This window comes from Canis lupus, chromosome 7 (genome assembly GCF_011100685.1).
Source record: "Canis lupus familiaris isolate Mischka breed German Shepherd chromosome 7, alternate assembly UU_Cfam_GSD_1.0, whole genome shotgun sequence".
In the NCBI taxonomy this organism is placed as follows: domain Eukaryota; kingdom Metazoa; phylum Chordata; class Mammalia; order Carnivora; family Canidae; genus Canis; species Canis lupus.
In genome coordinates this window covers 41,581,281-41,607,778 of record NC_049228.1, presented here as the reverse complement: position 1 = coordinate 41,607,778, position 26,498 = coordinate 41,581,281, and the positions used below count along the sequence as shown (strand labels likewise).

The window sequence follows — 26,498 nt, the reverse complement described above, 5'->3', positions numbered from 1 at the left end:
GGGAGTGGGCTTCGAGGGGTCTTTATTAAGTGATGCTTTAGTCTCAGTCTCTGCCATGGACTGGGCATGGGGGTCACCCCACCCCGCCCCAGGTTGTCCCAGACTGTCTTAGAGGAAGGAGGCAGGAAGCTCACTCTCCTCCAAGAACAGCCTGGAAAGCCAGGCTAGTGCTGAGGAAGGGGGCAGCAGAGCCAGGAACTCCGGCCCCCTGGCTGAGCTCCTGGCCAGCCCTAGGGTAAGGAGCTGAGGCTTCCGGGCCAGAGCCCCCCAAAACGCCTGCGCTGGCCACTCTGCCCACTGCCCTGAGCTATTCATGATCTCGGCTTGTTCCCCTTGCCACTTGCCCACGCTTGCCCCATGCTCAGCCCCACAGGGACGGCAGACCCCTGATGGGGCAGCTCTCAGGGGCTCTCCTTTTTGCTGCCCACCTCAATGCAGGCCTCCCCCAGGGAGGGGGCTGCTGGCCTCACACTGCACCCCCTTCTCTTCCAGGTACCATGGCCATGGGGCTGTGGGTACAGGAACCTTGGCTGGCACGTGGGCCAGATGGCCATTGATGGCTGGGCTCACTGAGCTGGGCAGATGGAGACTGGAGACAGAAAGCACAAGTGGGGCAGCAGGAGGGGTCACGCCCTGGCCCCACTCCCAGGCCCTCTCCTTCCAGAGTCCCCAAGGCTCCAGAGCTGTCCCACCTGCATGGAGAGGACGATGGGAGGTCCTCGAAGGGAAGGGACTGCAGAGGACCACCCAGACGTCTTCTGATACCCAGTTCTTCCCCTAGCGCCCACCGCCGTGTCTTGGGAGGAAGAGGGGCCCTTCTGTCCCTTCCCCTCAGAGGTCCACACACTGCTCCAATGAGACAGACTCCCATGCCGGCCACCTGCCCATGGGGACAGCAGCGGTGGGGGCACTGAGGCAGGAGGGCGGGCGGGAGGCCCACATGCCTCTCCTGCTCCAAGCACTTCCCTCACTCTCCTGATGTCATCTTCGCAACAGGGGGACCCACCCTCCCAGGGGTTTAGGGGCCTTCTCTGCAGCTCCTGGGGCCCTCCCTGCGGCCTGTGTGCAGCTGGGCTTCCTTCCTGCGTGCGTGCTTCTGTGTGTGGTGGGGTGACTACAGGTGGTGGTCCTGGCTGCCAGGGAGGGCAGGAGAGATCTGGATGCAGCCCCACTGCAGGGCCTGGGGGGGGTCCATCTCAACCAATCTCCTTCCACTGCTTGTAGAAGTCCAGAACATTCTTGATGTCCACACTGGCATGTGTAGCGGCCTGCAGGGCTGCCTGTGGAAGGGGGAGGGGGGGCTGTTGGGGGAGGGCCTGACCTCCTAAACTCTGGGACCCATTCTGGGGCTGGGGAAGGGATGGTGGAAGAAGGAAAAGCAACTATATGGAGTGGTCTAAGGAGGGAGGCTGCTTTGGCACCTCTCCCTGGTTCACCTCCGTCCCCCACTGCCTGGACTTACCTGCATGGGGCCTGAGAGCGCACTGGGGTTGTCCAGTGGAAAGCCTGTGACGATGGTCACCATGCCGCTTGGGTCCTCCTCGCCTGCCCCCTGGGCCAAAGTCAACTGTTTGCAGCTGTCTAGGATCTTATAGAGCGTCCTGGAAGGGAAGAGGAGGTAGGCCAACCCCCAGCATTAAGCACACCGTGGATGCCAGGAGCCCCAGGGCACAGGGGAAGCTGGGGACAGGGAGGGGACCAGGAGATAGAGCAGGAGAAACCAGGCAGCCAGGGGTAGTAGTTCTGGAAGCTGGTACTGGAGAGTGTGTCCTGCAGGGGACTGGGTAAAGGTACTTGGAGTGAGGACACCAAGCCCAAGCATCTCAGGGCCACAGGGGTTCTAGGGCTGCGGTCACTTCTCACTCCCTCTTCAGGGACACGTGCAGGAGGCCCCTGGTGGGCTGAGGCCCCAGGCTGGTCTGCTCTCTGCTGCAGAACTCTCTGGCCTGGGGAGTGCCTGCAGAGGAGCAAGGTAGGCAGCCTCTCTGAGGTTCTGGGAGCATGGGGCTCAAGTTTTACCAGGCATCTGCATCCTGCCTCTTCAGCTTATGCCGCTCGAAGCTCTTTCCTACTTCTTTCTGGCAGCGAATGTACCTGCAGAGGAGGAGGAGGCAGCAGAGTACAGGTGGGGGTTGGGGGTTGAGGAGGGCAGCACCTTACACAAAGCACCTCACTGTGGCCCAGGGGAGGGGGCCCCCGTCTTATGGGCAGGGTAGGGGCACCTCTCCCATCACAGCTCTCTTTGGAGCCATTTCAAAGGAGCTTCCTGGCCAGTGAGCCCAGCTCGCTTTTCCTCCTGATAACATCGATCCTTTGGTTCCTCCAGGGGGAGGAGCTGGGGAGGGAGGAGTAGCAGATGCTTTTCAAGTCAGGGCTTCTGGAGACAAGGTCCGAACAAGCAGGCTTTGTGCAGCTTCCTGGCCAGCAGAGCAGATGCAGTGGGGGAGCAGGGGAAGGTGCCAGCTTCTCCCTCTTCTGCACCCACTGCCTGGTGCTCTTCCAGCCCCAACGCCCAGAAGGGAGGGCCTGTGCTGGCCTGAGCACCTACATGCTGCCACCTGCCAATCCCCGATGGCTGCAATGGGAGGAGAGCTGGCCTGGTGAAGGAGCTGGCCTGGTGAAGGCACTCCCACCCTAGTATATTTGATCACTGGGCAGACCCAGACACAGGAAAATCTCCCACAAAGGAGCCCAGAGCTGTGTGATGATGAGATCTGCTCCCATCTCCCCGGTGATGCTGATCTGCCCAGAGTCAAAGAGACAGCTGGGCAATGCTCCCTCACAGGGCTCCAGGCCCTCTAACTACTCTCCATCCACACCTGAGACCCTGGCCCATGATCAAGGCTCTGGACCTCCCCCTCCAGGCAGTACGCAGGGAGTGCAAGCCTGTGTCTGACCCACAGGGACCAAAGAACAAATAAGCATCTGTTGTCTAGGAGCTGTGACACAGGGCTCAGGAGAGGCCCAGCCAGGCCCACACTCACCTGTTTCCTTTCTTAAACTCTGCCTCCAGGTAACGGATCCCATCCCGGGCCCCTGGGTGTTCCTTCTTCAGCAAATCCAGGCCATCAATCACTGGCAGACAAGGTGGGGGTGGGGAAGGACAAAAGAGGTGAGCTCCCGCTGCTGTGGCCTGAGGCTCCACAGGAAGCGGCTGAGCTCAATCTAGTAAATGCTGCAGGATCCTGTGGGGCTCCCCACGCTCTTCCAGAGTATGACTGCCTGTGAGCAACGTACCTGGCTATTTACCACGTGTGTTCACTTAGGTTTTCCTCTCCTGTTTTCTCCCATCTTGTGAGTTTAAACAGAGACTGTCACATGCATTGCACAGAGGAGGTGACTGAGCTTCACAAAGGTGGCAGCGACCAAGGCCACTGTGTGTAAACTGCCCCCCCACCCCTACCTAGGGCCTCCTGATCTCAAGCCTGAAGTCTCTTAGCCACACCCTTTCCCCCTACCTCTGCAGTAAGCCTACCTGTCCTTGGGATGATGACAATGAAGCGGCCGCTGGTGGCCAGCTGGCGGATGACCGGGAGGTGGTGGCAGAGGGCCTGGGTGTCCGGGACGAGGTAAGGAGACATTGCTGACTGGGCCTTGGGCTGCTGCAGGCTCCCTTCCAGCTGAGAGACCTCGAGCTGGGGACAGAGGGCAGAGTGGGCCCTGCAGCCGGGTGGGAAGCATGGAACCCAAGGGGGCTCTTGTGGGGCATCTCCTGCTGCCAAGGGGGACAGGGTGCTCCTTGTGCCAAGGGTCTTGGAGCAAAGGGAAATGAAAGAAGAGACAGCATTGAGGGCAGAAAGGGGCCCTCAAGGCTCAGATCGGAAATGAGCAGAAGGTGGTCTGGGAGGTGATCTGGTTAAAACAAAGGTCGCCGTGGAGGGGCGAAATGGAGGGGCGAAATGGAACAGAGCTTGGCGGGGGGTACGGGGCAGGGGCAGGCACAATGGAACATGGGGCAGGGGAGGCAGAACAGACAGCAGGGAGCGGCTGGATGGGATGGTGGGCCTATGGGGTCTGGCCAATGCCCTAATCATGAACAGGAGCAGCTGGGCCCCGACCCACCTACCTGAAGTCGCAGCTGGGCCATGTCTCTCATCAGCCTGTTCCGACGGGCCTCTTCCTGAGCCTAGGAGGCGAAACACGTGCTAAACTTAGGACCAGGAGCTAGGGCTGTACTCCCCTGCCCACTGATCAAGAGCTTGTTAACAGAGCATCACCCAGTAGAAATTCCCAAGGTCTGAAACAAGAAGCCTTCACACGAAGTCAGCTCTCTCGCTCCTAAGTGAAGGACAGGGAGGCTTTAGGGGGAAAAACCACTCCTCTGGCGGAGATCGACTTCTGGGACCCACACACCCAAGCTTTGGCCAGCCCAGGTGCCCACGTGAGGGAGCAGCCAGCTGTGCATGGTCCCCACAAAGGGCGGCGCCTGGCTACATATCAGGCTTCCATCTCTGCCCCTCTGCTCCATCTGACCCACTCGCCCTACAGGGCTGCTGTCCTCACATACCCCACCTTCTATCACCATCCACTTGCCAACTTCCTCCAAATCAGCATCTCCAGCCCAGACAGCCCCCTCTGTTCAAAACCTGCTGCCCCCCTTCTGGTGATCCCTGACTCGGGAAACCAGCTACTGTCTGCCCAGGGAGGAGGCTGAGCTGGCTGTGACCGTTCCCTCTCAGCTCCCAAAGTTACTGCTTCCCAGTCCTGCCAATTGCATCGCAACTGCATCGCTCACATACTTCTGCTCCCCTTTGTCTCTGTTGACCATCCCCCCCCCCCCCCCCCCCCCCCCCCCGCCCGTCTCAGCTGTTTCCTCCCATCTTGACGATGACAACTTCCTCTTCCCTGGTCCCTGCCTCTATCCCAAGCCACTTTCCCTGCCTGCAACCAAAGCCATCTTGGAAATACCATCTGGTGTCCATCGTGACCCTGACTAAAAGTCCTCTGATGGTTTTTTGCTGTCTTCTGGATGATGCCCCAATTCCCTAACATGGTCTAAAGATGATGTTAAAAATGGAGACCTAGGGATCCCTGGGTGGCGCAGCGGTTTAGCGCCTGTCTTTGGCCCAGGGCACGATCCTGGAGACCCGGGATCGAATCCCACGTCAGGCTCCCGGTGCATGGAGCCTGCTTCTCCCTCTGCCTGTGTCTCTGCCTCTCTCTCTCTCTCTGTGACTATCATAAATAAATAAATAAATAAAAATTAAAAAAAAAAAAAAAAAAAGGAGACCTAAAGACCAGGGTGAGGGGAACACTGAAGGTTCTTTGATGAGCAAAGCGACATCCTCAGAGCAGTGCTTTACAACATTCACCTCAAATGTATAATCTCATCCTAACCATGAACACACGGGGCTAAGACATGTCTGGACAAAGCCAGGTTGAGCAACACCCTACGAATTAACTGCCCAGATACTCCTCAGAAGTGTCAAGGTCATGAAAGGAAAAGACTGAGGAACTATCACAGACCAAAGAGACACACAACCCAACACAATGTGGGAGCCTGGGAAAGAAAAAGAGACATTACTGGGTGCCTTGATGGCTCAGTAGGTGAAGTCTTGGGGCACCTAGGTGGCTCAGGGGTTGAGTGTCTATCTGCCTTTGGTTCAGACTGTGATCCTGGGGTCCCAGGATCAAGCCTCACCTCAGGTTCCTTCCTCAGTGGGGAATCTGGTTCTCCCTCTCCCTCATCCCCTAACTCATTATCTCTAATAAAGAAATAAAGTCTTTAAAAAAAAATTAAAAAAACATTAGTGGAAAATCTAGTGACATTTGAATAAAATCCGTGGTTAATAGTACTGCAGCTTTCCTATTGTCTTCATTGTAACAATTACTACAGCTGTGCAAGATCCACCTATGCCCCTGCAGAGTCCTGCACGACAGAACAGCCCTGTCCAAAATGCCTAGAATGTCCCCTTGGAGAAACATGGGTGCAGGAAGGAGAGTGAGGCACATGAGCAGAAGCTGAGGCCGTTTCTTCACAGGCCCCGTTGGGAGACTGGCAGGGACAGGGAGCACTGTCACTGCAGAAATCAAGTCCAGAGAATGGCCTTTTAGGCTGGAATTAGAATTGTGAAGCCCCTCTGCCAGGGGGAGTAGGCATCCCTCTGGATCCAGGAAGAGAGAGAACCACACCAACCTCAGGCTCTGCATCACTGGTCTAGCAGCTCAGAGACGTGGGCCTCTGTGTTCCTCACAAGAAACCCAAGGGACCACAGGCAAGACAGGTCCCTCCCCAGGGCAGAAGCGTCCTGGAGCAGGAGCAGTGGCCCCCGGCAGCCACCGGGCCTGTAGACCAACTGTGCCCCACAGCAGCTTAGAAGAGCTAGCCTGCCCAATCCCACAGCCCATACCTCTTCGGCGGCTCTGTGCCTCTGTCTAGTGCAGGAGAGGGCAAGCGCCCACTTCCCAGAGCTGTGCCCAAGGGTGAATAAGCTGTCATGGGCAAACCAGGTTTGGCATAGAGAGCTCTCGATACATGACGGCAGATGTCACTATGATGACAGCCATGCTGCTGCTAAGGGCTAAGCCCTTAGGATGGACACCTGCCTCTTGGCAGAATAGGGGCATCGGCAGGCGATGTCACCTTGGTGTCCAGTACCATATGATGGGGGCTTTCAGGTCTCCCCTGTCCCCTGGAAGAGTCTTAGAGTTTCAAACTAAAGGAAATACCTGCAAAAACTAACATTTTTAAAAGCTGTGTAATTTCCCCACGATTATCTTTGTAATTGGTGTTTTCCTCCACAAAACAACAAAAACCTTAATACAAAAGATTTGTTTTTTAACAAAATGCACTTGCTTTTAAGACTTCAGAGAAGGGCGTTTCTGGGGGAGCCTGTGCCCTTCCCACCCAAGCGAGATGTCTGCAGGAAGAGGGTGTTCAGAAAGGTGGGAAGGCCCGCGTCTGCTGGGAGGAGACTGGCTTGGGAAGCCCTGAGGCTTGCTGAGACAGTGTGGGCTGAGCTTCGGCGCCACACACCACCCGCCAAAATGTAGTGCCACCCAGCCCAATGCAGACAGCACACCCCGGGCCAGACAGGCCCCACCACAGAACCTGGGCTACCTTGTTCGCTGCCTATGGTACAGATGGGTCTGGCATAGCGCACAATCTCAGTGTTTGGGGAGTGGACGCTGGGGAAAAGGGAACTCAAACACTTCCTACTCTTTGGGGCTCCTGGAGGTGGGAGGGGTCCTGCATGACACGCATGTAATACCCTGATCCTGCCACTCACTCTACCCTCAGTCTCCGTCCCTAAAGAGGAAGGGCCGGGTGCACCTACTGAGCACGCCAGGTGCCCGAGATGCGCTGTCATTCTATGGTCACAACCACCCTGTGAAGCCAACTCTGCCAGTGCCACATAACTAGTACAGAAACAGGCTTGGCAAGGTCAAGTAACTTGCTAAGCTAAGACAAGCAGGGGACAGAGATGGCCCTCAAGCCAGGCAGTCTGGACACAGGCCTGGTGCCATGCTGCCTCTACTCAAAGCACCGCTCAAGGCCCGTCCCCAAACCCCCACCCACCATGTTCTTCCATCAAGGGCCCCGGGTGTGACAGTGAGCCTGGTGGGCAGGAGCAGAGCAGGGGATGGGGGGCAGGACGACTCACCATGCGGAACTGCGCCTGGGCCTGCTGCAGCACGCCCTCCTGCTCAGACTGGGCGATGCTGACAAAGATGCCAGCCTCTGCGCTGAACTGCAGGATGCTGCCCTGCAGGTGGGCGATGAAGTGTCCAAAGCTGCGGATGCAGCAGATGCGCACGACTGACTGTGAGGGGACACAGGAGCCAGTCAGACCCACCCTGCCCACCGCACCGCACCTGGCCCACACGCACTGCTGCCTCAGCAGCAGGGGCTCTTTGGAAAGGCCTTTGGTCTGTGAGGGGGAAGGGGGTGTTGAGACCCAGAGCCTCAGGTGGCCAGGAAAGGAGATCGCAGGCAGGACTGGCGAACCAGCAGGCGCTAATGCCACCTCCCTCTCAGTCTAACGTGTAAAAACAAGGGAACTGAAATAGACCAACATTTCCAATCTATTCTTTTGGTTGGCAGAACAATTCTTCCCCACCAAACAAAAATCTTCTCTAGAACCCTAAAACATGAAACAAGCTAAATCCAAGGTCCTCTGGCTGGAGAGGAGCACACAAGAGACCTGTGTGCACGCTGGCGAGGGTGCTGGGAGGCCTGTGTGCTTGGCTTGCCCTGCCGTCCCCAGACAGCCTGCGCGCTGATACAGACGCAAAGGGGACTTACCTAGGGGGTAGCACTTTCCCTTCCAGCTCTCTCTCTCTGACAGCTTCCTGTCCAGCTCACACCATGCTGGGCAGAGTGGGAAAGAGCATGATAACGGCTCCCCATATCACCCCCTGCAGAAGGTGGACATTATGGAGGAAGACCTATCCTACAACAAGGTGCCTACAGATGAGCATCCTGTGAGGAGGAGAGCAAAGGGCAACAGCCCCGGAGGGAAGCCCTCCAGCCCAGCCTTGGGACACACTGCCTGTCTGGTGCCTGTCTGCCACCTGCTCTGCTGCTGGGCCAGCCTAATGATGGAGCCTGTGGCATCAGAAATGCCATCCTCACCTCCTCTAAGGAGTTAAGCAGGGGCCGGTCTGTGTCAAAGTTGAAGCGTCTATGGGCAGCCCGGAGGGGAGGCAGGTTACGAAGGGCCGTGTCCTCTGGGAGCAGCAGACTGGAGGGCAGGTCAGGCAGTTCACAACCTTCAAGTAGGTCCTGGACCTCGGGACACAGGGCCAGGCCTGGGGAGAAGACAGGTGAGACCATCTGTCCTGTGGGAGCCCCCAGAGAGACAGAGCCCTTTCCATTGGAGAACAGGGAGCTGAACACACAGGGAGGGCCATCCCACACGGCTCAAGAAGGACACCAGGAGAGCTCTGGAGAAGGACATGCACACCTCTCAGGTATGGCCAGAGGTGGGGAAAGGTGGGCACGTTCAGCTGTAGGTGGCAGGAGGGGTGAGCTCTGGAGGCCGAGGTGGATGCTCAGTGCCTGAGGCTAGCTCCCAGGCTCCCCTCACCCCACTTCTGCCCGCTCCACTGCCCTCCCCAGGGAGCACACTCCCTGGCCAGCCAGGCCACCTGCCCACAGTGGGACAGTGTTGGAGGAAACCGGAGACACAGAAACCACAATGGCTGCTGTGTGTCAGGGTAGCTGGGCAGTGAGTCCCATTAACCTCCTTCCCCCTAGGCTGGGTTATGGAGGAGGGGGATGGGCTTCATGGGGCCACTGAGGGAGAGGGGAAGCAGAGGCAGTGCTGCGGACTCACTCACCAGACTCTTGGAGCTCACCAGCAGCTGGCAACAGGTTCAGCAACACAGACAGGCGATTCCACAGACTTTGAGAGCTCTGTGGAGAGGGGACACCTTCAGTATGGTGGGGAACAAGTAAAGCATGACACCTGAGGAGTGGGGGATGTCTATGGCCACAGGCCTAGAGGGATCAGAGAGAAAAACTAACAAAAGAGGCAAAGTGGGTGCTCACAGGAGACCTGGAAAAATGGGAGCCAGTCCCCTGAGGCATGAAGTGGGCCCATAGGCCCAGCTGCACTGTGTCACCAGCAGCAGGATCATGGGAGAAGCAATGAGGCCAAAGGAAGGACACTCTGAATCTTGAGAATAGGAAAAACTAGAGCGCTAGAGACAACTTCCCCCCACCATTCAGCCTACAAGTACCCATCCTGGGACATCTGTGTGGGGCTGCGACCCCACTTCCCCTAAGGATAGTGAATAACCAGCTGCTGGCACACATAAGCACACACTCAAGGGTGTCCCTGGCCTTAACCCCAACTCTCATCTGGGAAAGAGGGTGACCAGAGGGGAGGGGTCTTCACAGCATAGCTCTGTGCTCCTGGGATGAAGCGACACCGAATAAAAACTGAAGAGCCCTCAAGACAGACTGAACCAGGGGAAGAGAAGCCCCCACCCCCACCAGCCTCTGCAGCGCCAGCCTGATACCACATCCTCCATTGCTCTCCTGTCCCAACACCTCAGCCTTGTCTGGAGGTCAAGCTGCCCTGGACTCTGTCTCCCTGGCGCCAGTGCCCCCTCCTCCTTCTGGACTCTGGGATCAGGATGGAGGCTGGCCCTCACACATACGCCTTCATCAGTCCCACTCCTCACGTTAGGCATTATGCCTGGTGTGCGGGACACAAAGTGGAATAAGCAGCTCTTGCTTTCCTGGTCCACAGAATGTGTACACCAGGCCAGGCCACAGGCTCCTGGAGTGCAGAGATCACATCTAATCCTTTCCCTGTAAAAAGCATAAGGGCCCACCCAAAGCAGGTGCCTGACGGTAACTTGTCGGGATGGAGCCACCTGATGGGCCTCCCAGCACCCCCAAGGCTGTGTCTCCCAACACCCAAAGCCGCACCTGTGCACACACAACGATGAGGTCAGGGTTGGCCCGCAGCCAGTCCAGGAAGACCTTCACAGCAGGAAGCAGGCCTTCGGCTGCCAGGACTTGCAGCTTCTCCTGGACACTGCGCTCATTCCGACAGGAGTGCCCACTAGATTCACTGCCCTCCGACTCGGAGCCCTCCTCGGAGGCTGGGAGTGGGAGACAGAGCTGGGATGAACAGCAGGCACGTGGCATTGGGCTTCGGCCCCAAGCTGGAGGGCACAATCGCCCTGCCTGCACTCTGGAGCAGAGTTCTGAGGTGAAAGATGGGGAACTCATTAAATACCCCTGCCTAATCTTTCTATGCCAGTTAACCAGTTGCTTTCAAGCCAAGAGACTGGTGCCTTTTAAAATAAAATTCTTGGGGATCCCTGGGTGGCTCAGCGGTTTGGCACCTGCCTTCGGCCCAACGCGTGATCCTGGAGTCCTGGGATCGAGTCCCACATCAGGCTCCCTGCACGGAGCCTGCTTCTCCCTCTGCCGGTGTCTCTGCCTCTCCCTCTCTCTCATGAATAAATAAATAAAATCTTAAAAAATAATAATAATAAAATAAAATACAATTCTTTCTGGGGTGCCTGGATAGCTCAATCGGCTGAGCATCCAACTCTTGATCTCAACTCAGGTCTTGATCTCAGGGTCATGAGTTCAAGCCCTGCGCTGGGCTCCATGCTGGGCATGGAGGCTACTAAAAAATAAAAAAATAAAACAATATGGTTCTTTCTGATTCAAGCTAACTTGTGAGGATGGCCTACAGCTATTCTCAACCGGTGTTTATAAAGGTCCTACTCTGTGCTAGAAGGCAGGGCAGACAATCAGAAGGGAGCTGCTGGGGAGGGAGAAAAAGCATACAGAAATAAAAGAACCACCCCTGGGATGCCTGGGTGGCTTACTCTGTTAAGTGTCTGACTCTTGGTTTTGGCTCAGGTCATGATCTCAAGGTAGTGAGATCAAGCCCCATGTTGAGCTCCATGCTCAGCAAGGAGAGGGCTTGGGATTCTCTCTCCCTCTCCCTCCCTCAACTCCTGCATGCTCCCCCTCTCTCTCTCAAATAAATACATTAAACCTAAAAAACAAAACAAACAAACAAAAAAAGACAACCTCAACTCCTAGCTCTCCAACCTAGCAGGTCAAATATGGAGCCACTCTACCTCTGCACACTGGCTTCCTGGCTTCTTTTATCCCATCAGTGCTTCTTTTGTCCCACCCAGTACAGGCACGGTGTTAGGTACTGAGGATCCAAGGAAAGACCAAAAACAAGACTATCCTGCCCTCCACGGGCTCACACAGACAAGCCAATAGACAACTTCCCCTGAGTGGGAAAGGCCTCGAAGCTGTGGAGGGGGCAGAGGCTACAAGAGCCCCCCAAAAAGAAATCTAACCTTGGAAAAACCCCAGACCACGTGATTTTAAAGAGAAAACCAAAGGACAAGAAGAACTAGCCAAGCGACAGGCTGGTGGCAAGGGGCAGCATTTAGAAGAGGGATGAGACCTCTTCCTCCACAAGACTGCCGTGAAAGTTCAACAATACCCGGAAACAGTCCAGCCCAGCGCTCAGCAGAGAACAGGCTTGGCCGCTGTTAACCTGTGCAGGAAAAATCCTCAAGAGAGAGGTCCCGCTCTTGCCCATCTGTCCTAGTGGGTGCCAGTCCTCTAGTGTCCCAGAGCCCTGGTGAGATAAGGGACGGTGGCAATGGTTGTGTCGGGACAGGAGCCCCATGCCTTTGGGGCAGGGTAGGATGTGAAAAGGGGAAGACCACGGGCAGGAATGGGGAAACCCAGACCACATGGAAGGCAGTGAGGGTGGACATGGAGGCACTTGCAGAGACAGGAAAGCCACCTCTCGGGTGATGGCAGGGAACCACGGACTAGAGTGGGAGGAAGAGAAGCCCAGATACCTGGTTCCGAAGGCTTGTCTGCATCTCCATTGACACATGACCTGCGGTTGGCTACAGTGTGGGGCTCAGTGGAAGGCTGGAGGAGCAGGTTGCTGAAGGTGGGCGCCAGTCGGAAGCAGCGCTTGGTCTGGAACATCTGCGTGGACATGGCCTGTAGATTGCTGGCAATGCTCGCCTCACTGGGGCCCAGTGGGCCATTGAGAGACTCGGGAGCCTCTGACCTGGGCCGAGGGGGCTCCAGGGCTGGGGACCGAGTACCCTCCTCATCCTCAATGTCTTCCAGGTCTGACCGGGACTCTTGGCTGTTCATTTCTGAGTCTGTCTCAGCATCAAAGGCTGTTCCCCCACCTTCGAGACTCTTGTCGGAGCCACTGTCTGAGCCCTCACTGGCCCTGGCTGAGTCATGGCTCGAGTCTGATTCAAAGCCTTCACTCAGGTCACTGTCATCTCCAGCTTTGGGTGGGTGGCGGCGGCGGCGGAGGCAGGAGAGGCGAGAGAACTTCCGGCTCTTTCTGACCTCAGTCGCTTGAGGTACTGCAGGAGGGGGCTCAGGCCCCGGTGCCTCCTCCTTCTCCAAGGGCTCATCTGTGCAAAGAGAACAGTCAGGTGGGACCTAGGGACAACCTGGAGCCCAGAAGCTGGAAGTTGCTCTTCAACACCACCCCAGCCACATCTGTACTCCCCTTCCTCAAACACCAGGCCCCAGGCTGACCTTGCCACAGTCGCATCCCCCCATGCCTGCACCTGTGCCATCGCTCTGGAACGCCGGCACGGGATTCTCACCCTCCTCCAGCTCAGCCTGCAGCCGTATATTGACATGGTTGACGAGGTGGGAGAAGAGGGCCAGGGTAAAGGCAATGGCTGCACTGTACTGTTTGGACCCTAAAGCCAGGAAAGCCAGGCGTTAGGGTCCCAGGCCTCAGAGGAGCAGCAGGTGCCGTTAGCTCCAGCCCCATCTCACATGTTTTCCCCTCTTCAAGGATCCAACTACTTCTCAAAGCTTCTTCTAAGTAAAAAGATTTTTCAGGTCTCTGCACAGTTATCTTATCATCTACAATGTGCCAGCTCACTCTGCATGTCCTCAGGTGAGCATACCCTCTTGTCCCATGCCATCCTCCCTGGTTCTGATGCCTCCACACAGGCTCTTCCTCACAGCTCCAGCACTCACACATCCAGCCCGGCCTCTCCCTCTCTCCTGACCTTGCACAAATGCGCCTCTGCCATAGAGGTCTGCAGCACTGCCTAACTGCCCCCAACAGCAAAATGTGAATTCTGTGTAGATCATCAGCTAACTATCCTGATGCCCCTGTCTGCCTGGGTTGTGGCCAACATGGATCTGCTGCAGGCGGGGGGAGGCGCGGAGATATGTTGTTGCCTTTGTTCATTCATCAGGAGCCCAGCAGTGACACAGATGGTGTAAGCACTTTTTGTGGGAGGAAGTTCACAAAGGAAGGGCTGCAGGAAGGGAAGTGAGGAACCCAGAATCCTGGGACAGGAAGCAGGGCACAGGGAGTTACCTGCTCTCTTCAAGCTATGCACACCCATGAGACAAATGATGATCATCTGAAAGATGAGGAGGTCTGGGAGGAAGGCATAGCCACTTTCATAGTCCTCTTCACCCTCACTGGCCAGGCTGAGGCTGGGTGAGGATGGCAGGTAGAAGAGGCAGAGATTGAAGTCCTCCAGGACTGACTGGCAGAGTGAGGTCAGCTCTGAGTCCACCGGGCTGCAGAAGGGCAGGAGTGACAGGGAGGTGAGTGATGCCACCTGCGGCAGGCACAAGGAGCCAGGGACACTTCAGAGAAAGCCACCCTGGACAGGGCTCGCAGGATGCAGGGCAAGGGCCTGCCCTCTTCCACTTACCTGCTCCTGGGCTGCAGGAGGCTTTGAAGGTACATGAAGTTTACCAGCAACCTCTTGATGTCTTTACAGCTGGAAGGAGAGGAACCCAAGGTAAATGGCAAATGGCTCCAGAGTCCCTTTGGTCCTAGCGCCCCAGTTGCAGAGCCCTCTCAGCCCCATAGGCCCTACTCACCGTTTCTTGCTGGGAGAGAGTTTCCGAGTCTCACACTTCTTCAGCTGGTGGTACATCTTGGCTGCCTTGTCATACAGCCGCTTGAGATTCCCATAGGCCCCCTCAAAGGACACTTCCGACTGGATGCTGAAAGAAACACAGCGGTAAGCTACAGAGCAGGTATGGCGCTCTGCTGGAGCTTTAGGGAACAATGCTTCTAGCAAATGTATGCTGCCCCAGCTTTGCTTCCATGTACAGACTCAGAGTGAAGGCCATCTATCCTGATAAAACACACAGACACAACTTCCAGATAAACACAGGAAAAACTGGGGATCCCTGGGTGGCTCAGCGGTTTGGCGCCTGCCTTTGGCCCAGGGAGCAATCCTGGAGTCCCGGGATCGAGTCCCACGTCAGGCTCCCGGCATGGAGCTTGCTTCTCCCTCCTCCCATGTCTCTGCCTCTCTCTCTCTCTATCATAAATAAATAAACATATAAATAAATAAATAAATCTTTAAAAGTAAAACACACACAGGAAAAATGATGCCTTTGCTTCCTTAGTACCTATGGTTCGATAATTGCTCTTACTCTGTTGTTATGCACTTAAGTTAGGCACCATCCCTGAAATACACTAGGCTATCTTTGTTCTAAAGCAGTTAACAAGTAGCATTTAACAAGAGGACCACATATGAGATTATTTACATACAATTTCAGTCACCCACATGACACTCCCTTGAATACATGTGTGCAGAGAGCCTCACTGAGCGCCAGGCACTGCACTCTGAGACTATCCTCACATTCAGACAAGGAGGAGGAGCTTGGAAGAGCAGGAATCCTGCCCAGGCCCCACAGCTAATGCACGCTAGAGCAGGGTCCAAGCCAGCCTGCCTCGCTGCAGCCTATGATGTCAACAGTGTATATTGTACTGTTTCTAATGTCTTTTCTGGAAAAAACTCTTTTCGTTACAAAATGCAAAATACATTAGAAAAAAAAAACACGTTTATAGTGACTAAAATATAGCTAGAAATTCTTTGATGCTCCTTCCATTCAGAAGTGGGTTCTGTGTCTCCTCTTCAGGAGACCTCTTCAGGGACCATGTCCTCTTCAGGGACCATGGGGAAAAGACTATATGCAGTGCAATTGCTCTGACCAACAGAATATTGTAGAAGGGGCTCTGCCAATCTCTAGACCCAGGCCTTAAGAGACTGGCAGATTCTATTTACAAATCTCTTAGGTCATTATCCACTGTCGGGAGCACTGAGCCACCATGTAAGCAATCCATGTCTCTCAAGAAAAAGAGACCACGTGGAGTGGGAGGGGGTCCAAATGAGCCTTGCTCCAGATATACCAACCCTCCAGGGCTGCTGGAACCAGTGATTGATTCTAGACCTGGCCCCTGGGGGAACTGAACCGCCCAAATGAGTCGTACTCAAATGCCTAACCAACGAACATGAGGAACATGAGATGTGAATGCTTTAGCACAGCGGGGCAGGACCTCAGCAGGTACCTCCAAACCTGAATATGCTGAGCCCTCTTTGGAAGTGACCTAAATCATGGTCATGAGTGTGATGAGGGACCAAGGATCAGTAAGGGGGGATTCCCTGGAAGGCATGAGAGGAATGGGGAAGAGGCAACGGAAGCCTGTGAACCTGGTAACCATATTGAAGAATGGAACCGGCAGCATCAGGGGCCAGTCTGTACCAATGCAGGGGACAGACACCGCAAGAGCAAAACACTGTGCCAATTCAAGGGAAAAGGTTTACTGGACCAGGTGAACCACAGATCACGGCACATGGAATTACAAGGCAGAATCTTACTTTACACTTTAGCATGTGACCACTAAAGTTATGAAGACCAATTTACTCCCTCTACTTTTGTTTTTCTTTTTTTAAGATTTATTTATTTATTCATGAGAGACACAGACTGAGAGAGAAGCAGAAACACAGGCAGAGAGAGAAGCAGGCTCCTCGCAGGGAGCCCGATGCGGGACTCGAACCTGGATCCTGGGATTACGACCTGAGCCAAAGGCAGGCGCCCAACCACTGAGCCACCCAGGTGTCCCCACTCCCTCTGCTTTGAAGCCTAATTCACAGCATTGTCTTCTGCAAATGTCTGGCTTCTCGTGGAGCCATCCGCCCCTATGAGGTGGCAGCCGCTGGGGCCCAGGCAGCTCATTTCCAACTATAACCTCATCAGTGGTTCCCAGCCTACCTAACAGGCACACGTACACTTGGCTCCACGGACTGGGTGACCTAAGCCCAGTCAGCTTCAGCTGTCCTGAAACCGAGGTTTCTCATTCTGAGCGGAGTGTCAGCACCAGGGAAGCAGGGAGCCACCTTGCAGTTCAGCTGGTCCTCCCACACCATCACCATGGTCACCTTGAGACACTGAGACTCAACAGTTCTGCAGTTCTGGTTTAGCCGCCGCCTTGATAAGATTTTATCAACTCCATCACATTTATTTCCTTCTTCAAGATGGCAATCCTTTACTTTACATAAGACAATGGGCAGCCAGTTGGTGGCCAGAGTGCCTACCAATCCAGGTGGATCCTTAACAAGCAGCAGGGCTGCATCAGGGTGCCCCTGACAGGAGGGACCCCTCACTCCTGGCCTCCTTGTTTCAGCCTGGAGCCGAGGAAAGGGACAGGAAAGAGAAAACGAAGCAGGAGCCCCACGGACGCAAAAGCTGGCTGGGAAAAGAGCCGGAAGACACTCACCAGCGCAGGTAACAGTACATGGCTTCCACGTTGTAGTACTTGCTGCCTGCAAGGGTGCCCAGCTGGTTAAAGGGCATTCCTGGAGGGAGAGAGGTCATGCAGCGTGCAGCCACAGTACTAATCCAAAGCTGCCACGAGCAACCCCTGCTAAGCACTAGGACATTTGTGGGGAGAACAGCCAGGTCTGCAGCTGACGCCTGTGTTTCCAGCAATGAGCACCGTAACCCTATTTTCCCAGGAGATGGACTACAGACTCACTTCTTATCAGCGGATTCCACCCTGGCCTGCCAGGGAGTTTAGCACCAATGGGTGCTATTCCTTCAGTGGCAGCTGGGGCTCTTCTCTGACTGTCAGAATGCCATGGAGCCATCTCCTCTATCTCAGCAAGGCTTCTCAGCCCTGAGCTCTCCTGCTAAGAACTAAGCTAACCCCCAACTCTCCCTGTGATGGAGCCTCATCTGTTCTCCCACTCTGCCTCCTGTGCAGAGAACTGAAGGATAATTTCCTCCTTCTACAGAGACCCCAGGGACAGGGGAGCTGCCTTCTCTTCTTTCCCCTCTGCCTCCCTCCTCCTTACGTCAAGACTCTGCATTTGTTTTGAGTGTGTGTTCCAAAGGGGTACGCACAACCACGGGACTGAGCATGGGGAGGATCCCGGGAAGCCAGTGCAGTCTGCTTGCCCTCTTAACGTTGTCTTCCTCCTGGAAAAAGCTGCTGTGTAGGGAGTCCCGAGCAGGGGTGCCACTTACCGATCTGGGGAGCTACAGACAGGGCTTGGTAGTAAAATCTCTCAGCTAGCAGCTCAGTGTCTACGCCAGCTAATTCATTCTGATATCGTGCTGCAGGAGAGAGGAGAGAGGAAGCTTGATGATGTCGTGTTTCCGAAAAACCTCCCCTCATCTGGAAGTCCACCATGTGGAGTTGTAGCAAGAGTTTGGGAAGATACCTAAGCTAGGAGGTACACTGCTTGGGCCTCTGGCACAATCTTAACTCTGCATGACTATGGGCAAATTGTTCAACTCTCTCTTCCTTGCTGGCAGCTTCAACATGTGAAGAATATTTAGTGTTTTGAAATAGGCTCCTACTTATCTCTTCCTAATGCAGGGGATCTGCAGCAGACAAACTGCTTGGGAAGACCTCTGGTATTGGGTTCTAGAATACAGCTGCTCGGCTCTGAAGTAAAGACATTACTGAGAACACCTGGTCAGTCTCACATGAAGCAGCTGGCTGTCTCTATGCACACTGCCTAAGAGGGCACCGCAGGGGGCAGGGAGGGAAGGCGCCTCAGAAGACAGAAGGTGAGGCATCCACCAGCCTCAAAAGGACCAGAGGTGCTACCAGGACCAGACGTGCAAGGGCCAGCAGGCAAAAGAGGACTCCTCTATTCTGAGGAACATTTGTCAGGCAGGAAGTCCTCCATGAGACCTAACTGCAAGTCCTCTAGAAGTCCATAAACAGAAAAGCAAATCCCAAAGGAGGAGAAAATCTTCTAATTAAAATCTCCCTAATCCATTATTGACACCAAGTTATCACCCAGACTTTCTCAAAGTTCATTTTCCTTCTTCCGTAGTCACTGGTCTTTCCTGGCTCATGGAGGAACAGTAAGGAGGGGACATCATTTGAGTGAGAGGAAAAGCTACAGAGGCCAAACTACTCCTGCTCTCCCATCACATACCAGGTGGTACCAACAACTGAAGCAGCTTACTGCTTGTCCTGGAGCCCAAACCAGAAAATGAAAGGTTCTGATCCTTACACAAATCCCCCAGGTACATGAGACATCGGTGGCAGGCCATCTGTGCCCAGTCCATCTCCTTCCCTGATGCAGACACTGGCTTCTTGCATCCTGAGAAAAATAGAGAGACTCAGAAGCCCATTCCCCAGCCCCCTACCAATGGGGAAACACCTTTCCTAGGTGGAGAAAGGAGAACAGGAATCCATGGCTCATCCTGAAACACTGTGTTAGGGGGAGAAAAAAAACACGTATCCAGGACACAAGTAGAGACAGAGGCTCACAGGTAGCAGTCATTCACAGGAGAGAAAGGCACTGGAGGGGATGGGTGAAGGCGACTTGAAAGTGTGAATATGACTCCTATGGGTCATCATAGGAAGGCTTCTAGAAAGGAGGAAGAGGAGCTCAAGTGTCAGGACAGCCTTGGGTGTCTTACATAGAAGCTCCCCACATAATGGTGAAATGTTTGGGTAGAGAGGGGAAACCTAGGATAGAATAGATAGATAGGAAGAATAGACTATGAATGAAGAGGCCAAGGTATGTGCTCCTGGCTTCCACCTGGGAGAGGAGGCCTGCAGAGAAGGCTGCCTATGAGAATCCACCCATGAAGAAGACAGGTGAGCATGCCATGCCTGCTGAGGACCAGTGTGGCCAGAGACCAATGTGCTGAGCTCTCAGCTCTCCCTTCAACCAAGCAGCTTTGTAACCTCAGTTAAGAGGGCCTGAGCTCTTTGGGAGACAGCTTCCCCACATGTCAGGTACTGGTCTAAGTGTTGTTCGGTGTCAACTCAACAGATCCTCACAGCAACCCCATAGGGAGTCACTCTGACCACTCCCACCTGACTGTTAAGGAGAATGTCATGCAGCAGGTAAGTAGCACAGCCAGGACTTAAAAGGCAGACTGGCTCCAGAGCACATCCTCTTGTCCACACCACCTCACATCCACTGAGCTGGCTATGCGATTCCCATCCTGAAAAGCCCCTCGTAGTGTTTTTTATAAGTATGTCTTAGTTGGCTGGATGAGAAAATACCAATGAGGAGAAAAATTGAGTTTGGGGAACTGATTCTTTGAAATAAGGGTTCTTCACTTTTTTTTGGGGGGGTATGGACCTCTCTGGCCATATGTATAAAGTCTAGGAGGGCAGTCTTTGGTCACATTGTTGGGGGGTTTTTTTTGTGGTTTTTTTTTTAAGATTATTTACTTATTCATGAAAGACACAAAGAAACAGGCAAAGACATAGGCAGAGGGAGAAGCAGCTTCCATGCTGGGAGCCTGATGCAAGACTTGATCCCAGGATCCTGGGGACCTGAGCCAAAGGCAGACACTCAACCACTGAGCCACCCAGGTGCCCCTGAAATGTTGTTTGTAAACAAAGTTTTGTAAATGCACCAAATGCAGTGCCGTGCTTCTCACCAGAGAACGCCTTCTGGTGGCACAGATACAAGCTCGGTCCCAGAGGTCTGGCAAGGGTGAGGGCTCAGATGAGGGAAGGGAAGGAGCATGAGGGGCCAGGGGCTCAGACAAGGAGGGAAAGAGGTCAACCACAGCCACTAGCACCTCAGGCAGCCACATGGAGACCAAAGCTATTGTGAAGGAATGTCTATAATCCCCAAAGATTTCTAAAACTTTCAATACTTGCAAAATAAACCAGGAAACCATCTCTGAAATTAAAAGAAACAATGCTGGGGGCACCCGGCTAGTTCAGTCAGGGGAGTGGGCAGCTCCTGATCTTGGGGTCTTGAGTTGCAGCCTCATGTTGAGCACAGAAATTATGTAAATAGGGACGTCTGGGTGGCTCAGTGGTTGAGCATCTGCCTTCAGCTCAGGGCATGATCCTGGAGACCCGGGATCGAGTCCCGCATCGGGCTCCCTGCATGGAGCCTGCTTCTCCCCCTGCCTGTGTTTCTGCCTCTCTGCCTCTCTCCCTCTCTCATGAATAAATAAAATCTTAAAAAAAAAAAGAAATTATGTAAATAAATAAAAACTTAAAAGAAAAAAAAAACAGTGCTAACCAAATTTAACTACAAGAAAACAAATGCTATTGATACCATTCTCTAGTGCCAGATCTGCTCTAGATCATTCCATCCCTCCCTCCGACTCCTCCTCAATCTACAGTCCCAACCAACAGATACTGTTCTTTCCTTCAGATCTTCACCCTACCTCATGTGCTTGTCTGGATAAACCCAAAGTCTATGGACCTTCCGGAGGTCTTGCTAGAATCCTCTCTGCCTGGCTAGGTCACAAGCTACATGAACCTGGAAGAAGGTGGCCAGCCTCCTTGCTCCTCAAGCCCACTTGCTCCTCAAACCCATCTTTCAGATTTCACTGACCTATGAGGGGATCAGTAACATGGGTCCAGTCGATGCAGCACTGAAGCTCCAGCTGGTAGTGGGACTGGATGTAGAGCAGCAGATGCTGGTAGAAGCCAATCCCAGCAACCAGGTGCGTCCTGTAGGCACATTCCAAGGTGCTCCGGCTGTGGATGTGCTGGGCATTGGGAAAGGAGAGCGGCTACTAAGCAGTAAGCTCAGAGGACGGTTCCCCCACCCTAACACGGTTCCTCTCACGAGGAACTGAACTTCTGTTCTTGGCTCTGGAACTCCATCCACATCTCCTCTCACTCACGAGTTATCCACACAGCCTTAGACCCACCTCTCTGACCTGTTCCTCCCTCCTTGCTTCTCCTTGGCTCCTCTAACTCCAACCATGCCCTGGCCTACTTTCCTAGTTGTTTCTTCCTTTCTTAGCTTCCCTCTTTAGACACATTTCTTCTCAAAATCAAGGACCTCAAAAAAAATAATAATAATTTCAAGGACCTCGCCTTACCTTCTTATTCGTCTTGATAAGCTGAATAACTTCGTAGTACACCTTTCTCCACAGCAGCTCCTCAGCCTTTCTCCCATAGTCTACTGGGTGCAGGAACATAAGCTTGACGCAGAGCTCACGCAGCCTGAGGGTACAGGGGAGCACCAAAGACTCACCAGCCTTGATGGGGCAAGGAGGCATCTGCCAATACCCCGACTGATAAATTCCTGTACTTCCCAGGAGAATCCAGGGTCAGTCTGCATAACCTGGGACAAACAACAGTCCTGGAAAGCAGGGGGAGCCCCAAAGGACAAAGGCAGGAGCAGTAAAAGCTTCAATAATCTTTTTTCTCTATACACTTCTCTCCTTATTCCTGCCTTTTAATCCCACTTTTCTTTCCTGTCATTACATGGCATGGCCAGCTCCCCTAACTCCAATGCCATTCACATGGCACCAGTCTGTTAGATGCAGAAGCTGCAGAGAGAGCAAGGGGTCCCCATTTCATCTCTTAGGAAAGCCAGAGTTCACAGCCCATTATTGTACCATGAGTACAGGAGGTAAGAGAGAATATGTGTCTATATGCGACAGGGTTTGAAGGGTAGAGAAACTGTAAAGATCTGTGGTTTAGAGTCTCCAGCTTACTTGTTCCTCAGGCTAATGTTCTCTGGTTTAAACACTTCTTGATAAGCAGTTTTGTTGCAAAGGATGAGGTCGAGTCGATGCACAGCCTCCACCACAGCCCTGGAGGGAAATACAAGCAAACAGCCCCTGAGTCATGCATATGTTTAGGCCGGGGTGGGGGGCAGTGGGGGAACAGGCACTGATCCCAGAGGAGAAGCTACAGAATTAGGGGCAGGGAACGGGAAGGCTACAGGCTAAGCTGCACAAGACAATATGAACACAGTCTCCCTCCTGATGAAGAGCCCCCGACCCTGGGGGACATTTGATTGTCACTACTTGTGGCAGGGGTTTGAGAGGGGTAAGGAGAATTGCTACTGGCATTTAGTGGGTGCTGCCAGATACCCCACAATACCCAGGACAGTCCACCACAATGAATAACCCGCCTCAGATGTCCACAGTGTCACGGCAGAGAAAGCTTGTATATAAGCTAGACTCTCTTAATGGAAAGAGCCTCCACCTTGATGCCAGAAAATCCAGGCTTTGGCCCCCTGGTGTGTCTAAGTCTATAACTTCGGGCAAATTATCTACGCTCTCCAAGCCTCAGTTGCCCCGTCCTAAAAATGGGGCAGGAAGGGCAGCTGCCTCAGAGGATAGGACAGAAGAACTTCCATGTGGCCCTGGCATATGGCAGCCTTCAACAAATAACAGTGACATGAATTAATTACTGCACAAGGGCTTATGGACTCTGGCATAAAGGAAAGGCATTCTTAGCATAAATTCTACTTCTGAATTAGTGGATTATGGGGGAAATAGGGCGGGGGGTGGGGGAGAGGCAGGGATGGTCCTGAGTTGTATACAGCGTAGTCACAAGGTCTTCCGGATTCTTTGATATGAGAGGCTCTGGGTCCTGGGCAAAATATCTAACTTCCTTATGTCCCAGTTTTCCCATCTACAAAATAGGAGTAATAGGGACGCCTGGGTGGCTCAGCGGTTGGGCGCCTGCCTTTGGCCCAGGGCCTGATCCCAGAGACCTGGGAACAAGTCCCGCACTGGGTTCCCTGCATGGAGCCTGCTTCTCCCTCTGCCTGTGTCTCTGCCTCTCTCTCTCTGTCTTTCATGAATAAATAAATAAAATCTTTAAAGAAAAAAAAATGGGAGTAATTATATCACCTATTTTGTGAGGATTAAATTAGCTAATACACAAAGCACTCATAAAGGTACCTTGTACACGCAGAGTATTCAAGTATTAGTCTCCATCTTTCTTGTCATAAGGCTAAGGGGGAGACTCCAGACACTAAAAAGCCAAGGAAACTACAATGGATGGCTAAGAAGTGCCAGAGGTATGTGTCATCTCCAGAAGGTAAAATCCAGAGTAAGACAGCAGCTGCGAGAACAGTAAGCTTAGACATACCTCTGCACACAAAAGCAACCAAAAGAAGGTGGGGGAGGAGGGGGCGAGGAGTGATGATTCCCAAAACAATCTGATTGTTTCAGAATACTGAGACATGGACTCCTGGGTCAGGGAAAGTGGGCCACAGCAGGTTAGCACCCGCGGTGGCTTAGGTGGTATACTGGCAAAAGCTGTCCGGATGGGGCAAAGTGACCACCAGCACCCAGATGAGGGGGTGGGATGGTAATCCAGGCCTTCTCACAGGCAATGCTGAAAGCTTAGCATTTCTCCAGATGCCTTCTAGGCTGCCTTTCAGCCAGCCTGACCCTCAATGCCAGGGCCGTCTGACAGCCATCAGTGATTTTACTCTATGCCAGCTTAGTTCCCCAGGGCAGGGCTTTTTAACTTCTGTACCGTGGACAGATCTCAGAAGTGCGTGCAAAAATCTCTATGGACCAGTTCCAGAGCTCTCCTTAGTTCTGAATCCAAAAAAGGTTAATAACCATTACTCTGGGAAGTTCTTTTTTTTTTTTTTCTAGGAAGTTCTAATTGCAAATTCTTTTTTTTTTTTAAGTAATTTTTACATCCAACGTGGGGCCTGAACTCATGACCCTGAGATCAAGAGTTGCATGCTCTCCTGAGCCAGACAGGCACCCCAAAAAACATGTTTTTTTAAACAGTTAATCGGCCTAATTAATTGGTGTTTGTGGCCCTTCTAGCACCCCTTCTACCGCTGCCTTTTCTTCTGAGGGGCTTAAAACATTTCAGAATCTCATTTCTGTAAACGGATTGTGGGAATTTCCCAAATTTAATGAAGCTATTAGTAACAGTTTCATAGTCTAAAAACACATTTAGGGGATCCCTGGGTGGCTCAGCAGTTTGGCCTGCCTTCGGCCCAGGGCATGATCCTGGAGACCCGGGATCGAGTCCCGCATTGGGCTCCCTGCATGGAGCCTGCCTCTCTCTCTCTGTCTCTCATGAATGAATAAATAAAATCTTTAAAATAAATAAATAAATAAAAATAAAAACACATTTATCAGCAGCCCTGGTGGTTCAGCAGTTTAGCGCCTGCCTTTGGCCTGGGGCCTGATCCTGGAGACCCGGGATTGAGTCCCACGTCGGGTTCCCTGCATGGAGCCTGCGTCTCCCTCTGCCTGTGTCTCTGCCTCTCTCTCTCTCTCTCTCTCTCTCTCTCTCGCATGAATAAATAAAATCTTTTTAAAAAATAAATAAATAAAAACACATTTATCTTGGGCAGAGAAATCAGACCTTCCTTCCCCAGTTCCTTCTAACAATCACCACTGCTTTAATAAACAATAAAAATGGAGACCTGCTGCCTGCCCTACGTTTCTGCCTTGCTCAAAGCCAAGAACATACAGTCACAGGCAGAGGTACCCACGTGCACACATGTAAGCCACACGTGCACACACATCACTTTAAGACCATCAGTCCCGTGAGGGTAGTGGGTTTAGAAAGAACTAGCCCTGAGAAGGATTAGAAGGACAACCAGGGCCATTATGAAAAGCTAGAGACAAGTACAAGACAGGGCCCACACTGACAGGCAGTCTTGACATTCGGCAGCGTGATGAGGCATACATGCCACTTACAGCTGACTTCTCAGGATCCCTGAGATGGCTTGGGGCAGCCTACAGTAGGCGCCCAGGGGCTGCTGGATTGGATCACTTTTCTATTTTTGGAAGAGCCTATACTCCCCTCTGCCTCTTACTTACAAAGGCCAAGCCGGCAGGATGCCTACTCCAGGGAGGAAAAGACAACATGCTCTTGACTCTTTCACTACCAAAATGGGGCCCACTGCTCTGAGGGCTCTGTTCTACAGAGCCTGAGCTAAATGAAAAACTCAAACCTACCAGTTACTGGAAAGCAGCAACCTCAGCTTGGTCTCATGCTTCACCCCACTCTGCCCCAGTTCCAGAGCCCACGGTCCAGGAGCCCCGCATAAAAAATCCTCCAACCCCGGTGAGAGAGCGCATAGGGGCCTCAAGATGAGGGGTGAAGACAGGACTGCAGGACAGTGAGTGGTGCTGCGGAAACCAGAAACCAGGAATGGAAGCTGCCTGGCCAGGGACTGCAGTAGTCATGAGGCTGTGAGGAGGCAGGGCTCAAGAGCGGGAGTGCTCAGGTGCCCTGAAATAGGCGCCCATGACCTAGGGAACGCTCCGGGCTCAATGCCCTTCGTGGCCCTTCCAGGCCAACACGACTCGTCTTCAGCCTCTCTTTTCATTCGAATTCCCCAAAACTGGAGCCAGAGAGACTTCAGAGCGTATCCAGCCGAAGCCTGACCCCTCCAGGATGCGGAGAGCGAGGCCCAAGGTCACATGGAGCGCTCGGCTCTCCGGGCTGTAATCCGGGGCGCTCCCCTCTGGGACCTGGGGGATTCGGAGCGCCTCTCCCTTCCAGGTTCTCCCCGCCGGCGACCGCATCCTCACCTCCGCGGCCTGCAGAGCTCGGGGCCCGCCTCAGGCTCCCGGCCAAGGCCCTCCTCCACGTGCGCCCCCCGCCGCCCGGCCGCCCTCGGCCCTCGGCCCCGGCCCGCCACCGCGCGGACCCCGCTCGCCGCCCGGCCGCGCCCTCCCGCTCCCACCGCACCCCGTCCCCGCCCGCCGCGGTCCCGCCCCCGCGGCGCCCACTTCCCCCGGCGGCCGCACGCACGCCCCGGCCACTCACCGGTAAAGCCGCTTGGTATGGAGGACCTTCGCCTCGGGCTCGCTGCTCTCCCCTGGGGGGGGGCCTTGGCTCATGGTGCCCGGGTCCGGGGCGGCTCCCGGTCACAGGCCCCCGCCGCCCGCCGCTACCGCCACCACTGTCGTGTCCGGCCAGAGCCGGAGCCGCAGCCGCTGCCGGCCCTGCTCGGCCGCCATCGCTGTGAGGCGGCTGCCTGCGACAGCTCCTCCTCCGCCCGCC

General features: G+C 53.9%; 1 protein-coding gene across 3 annotated transcripts; it reads right to left on the bottom strand.

Moving 5' to 3' along the window:
- Nucleotides 1-5: 5 nt before the first annotated feature.
- Nucleotides 6-26,495, bottom strand: SMG5 (SMG5 nonsense mediated mRNA decay factor). 3 transcript variants are annotated; one of them, XM_038543034.1, is made up of 22 exons: nucleotides 26,262-26,495; nucleotides 22,208-22,306; nucleotides 21,587-21,710; nucleotides 21,091-21,247; nucleotides 18,784-18,873; nucleotides 17,780-17,869; nucleotides 17,031-17,076; nucleotides 14,339-14,464; nucleotides 14,167-14,235; nucleotides 13,821-14,029; nucleotides 13,048-13,185; nucleotides 12,304-12,888; nucleotides 10,382-10,662; nucleotides 9,283-9,358; nucleotides 8,576-8,751; nucleotides 7,605-7,763; nucleotides 4,067-4,126; nucleotides 3,476-3,635; nucleotides 2,985-3,075; nucleotides 2,020-2,094; nucleotides 1,463-1,601; nucleotides 6-1,280 (listed from the first exon to the last, which is right to left on the bottom strand). In XM_038543034.1, exons 1-22 carry the CDS (start codon nucleotides 26,333-26,335, stop codon nucleotides 1,197-1,199), a joined length of 3,108 nt encoding a protein of 1,035 aa, XP_038398962.1. In that variant the 5' UTR covers nucleotides 26,336-26,495; the 3' UTR covers nucleotides 6-1,196. The 3 variants fall into 3 exon arrangements, with proteins under 3 accessions (XP_038398962.1, XP_038398961.1, XP_038398963.1); XM_038543033.1 differs by having other exon boundaries at nucleotides 17,031-17,109; nucleotides 26,262-26,494; XM_038543035.1 differs by having other exon boundaries at nucleotides 10,382-10,557; nucleotides 17,031-17,109; nucleotides 26,262-26,493.
- Between the last annotated feature and the right edge of the window lie 3 nt (nucleotides 26,496-26,498).

Bases quoted from the DNA above. Each gene is read 5' to 3' on its own strand.
- SMG5 (XM_038543033.1), bottom strand. From the start codon at position 26,335: ATGAGCCAAGGCCCCCCCCCAGGGGAGAGCAGCGAGCCCGAGGCGAAG. The intron at 14,236-14,338 runs GTGAGTAGGGCC...CTCTCCTTCCAG, and splicing joins CTCTCTCCCAGCAAGAAACG to CTGTAAAGACATCAAGAGGT. The intron at 1,281-1,462 runs GTAAGTCCAGGC...CCCCTTCCACAG, and splicing joins CGCTCTCAGGCCCCATGCAG to GCAGCCCTGCAGGCCGCTAC.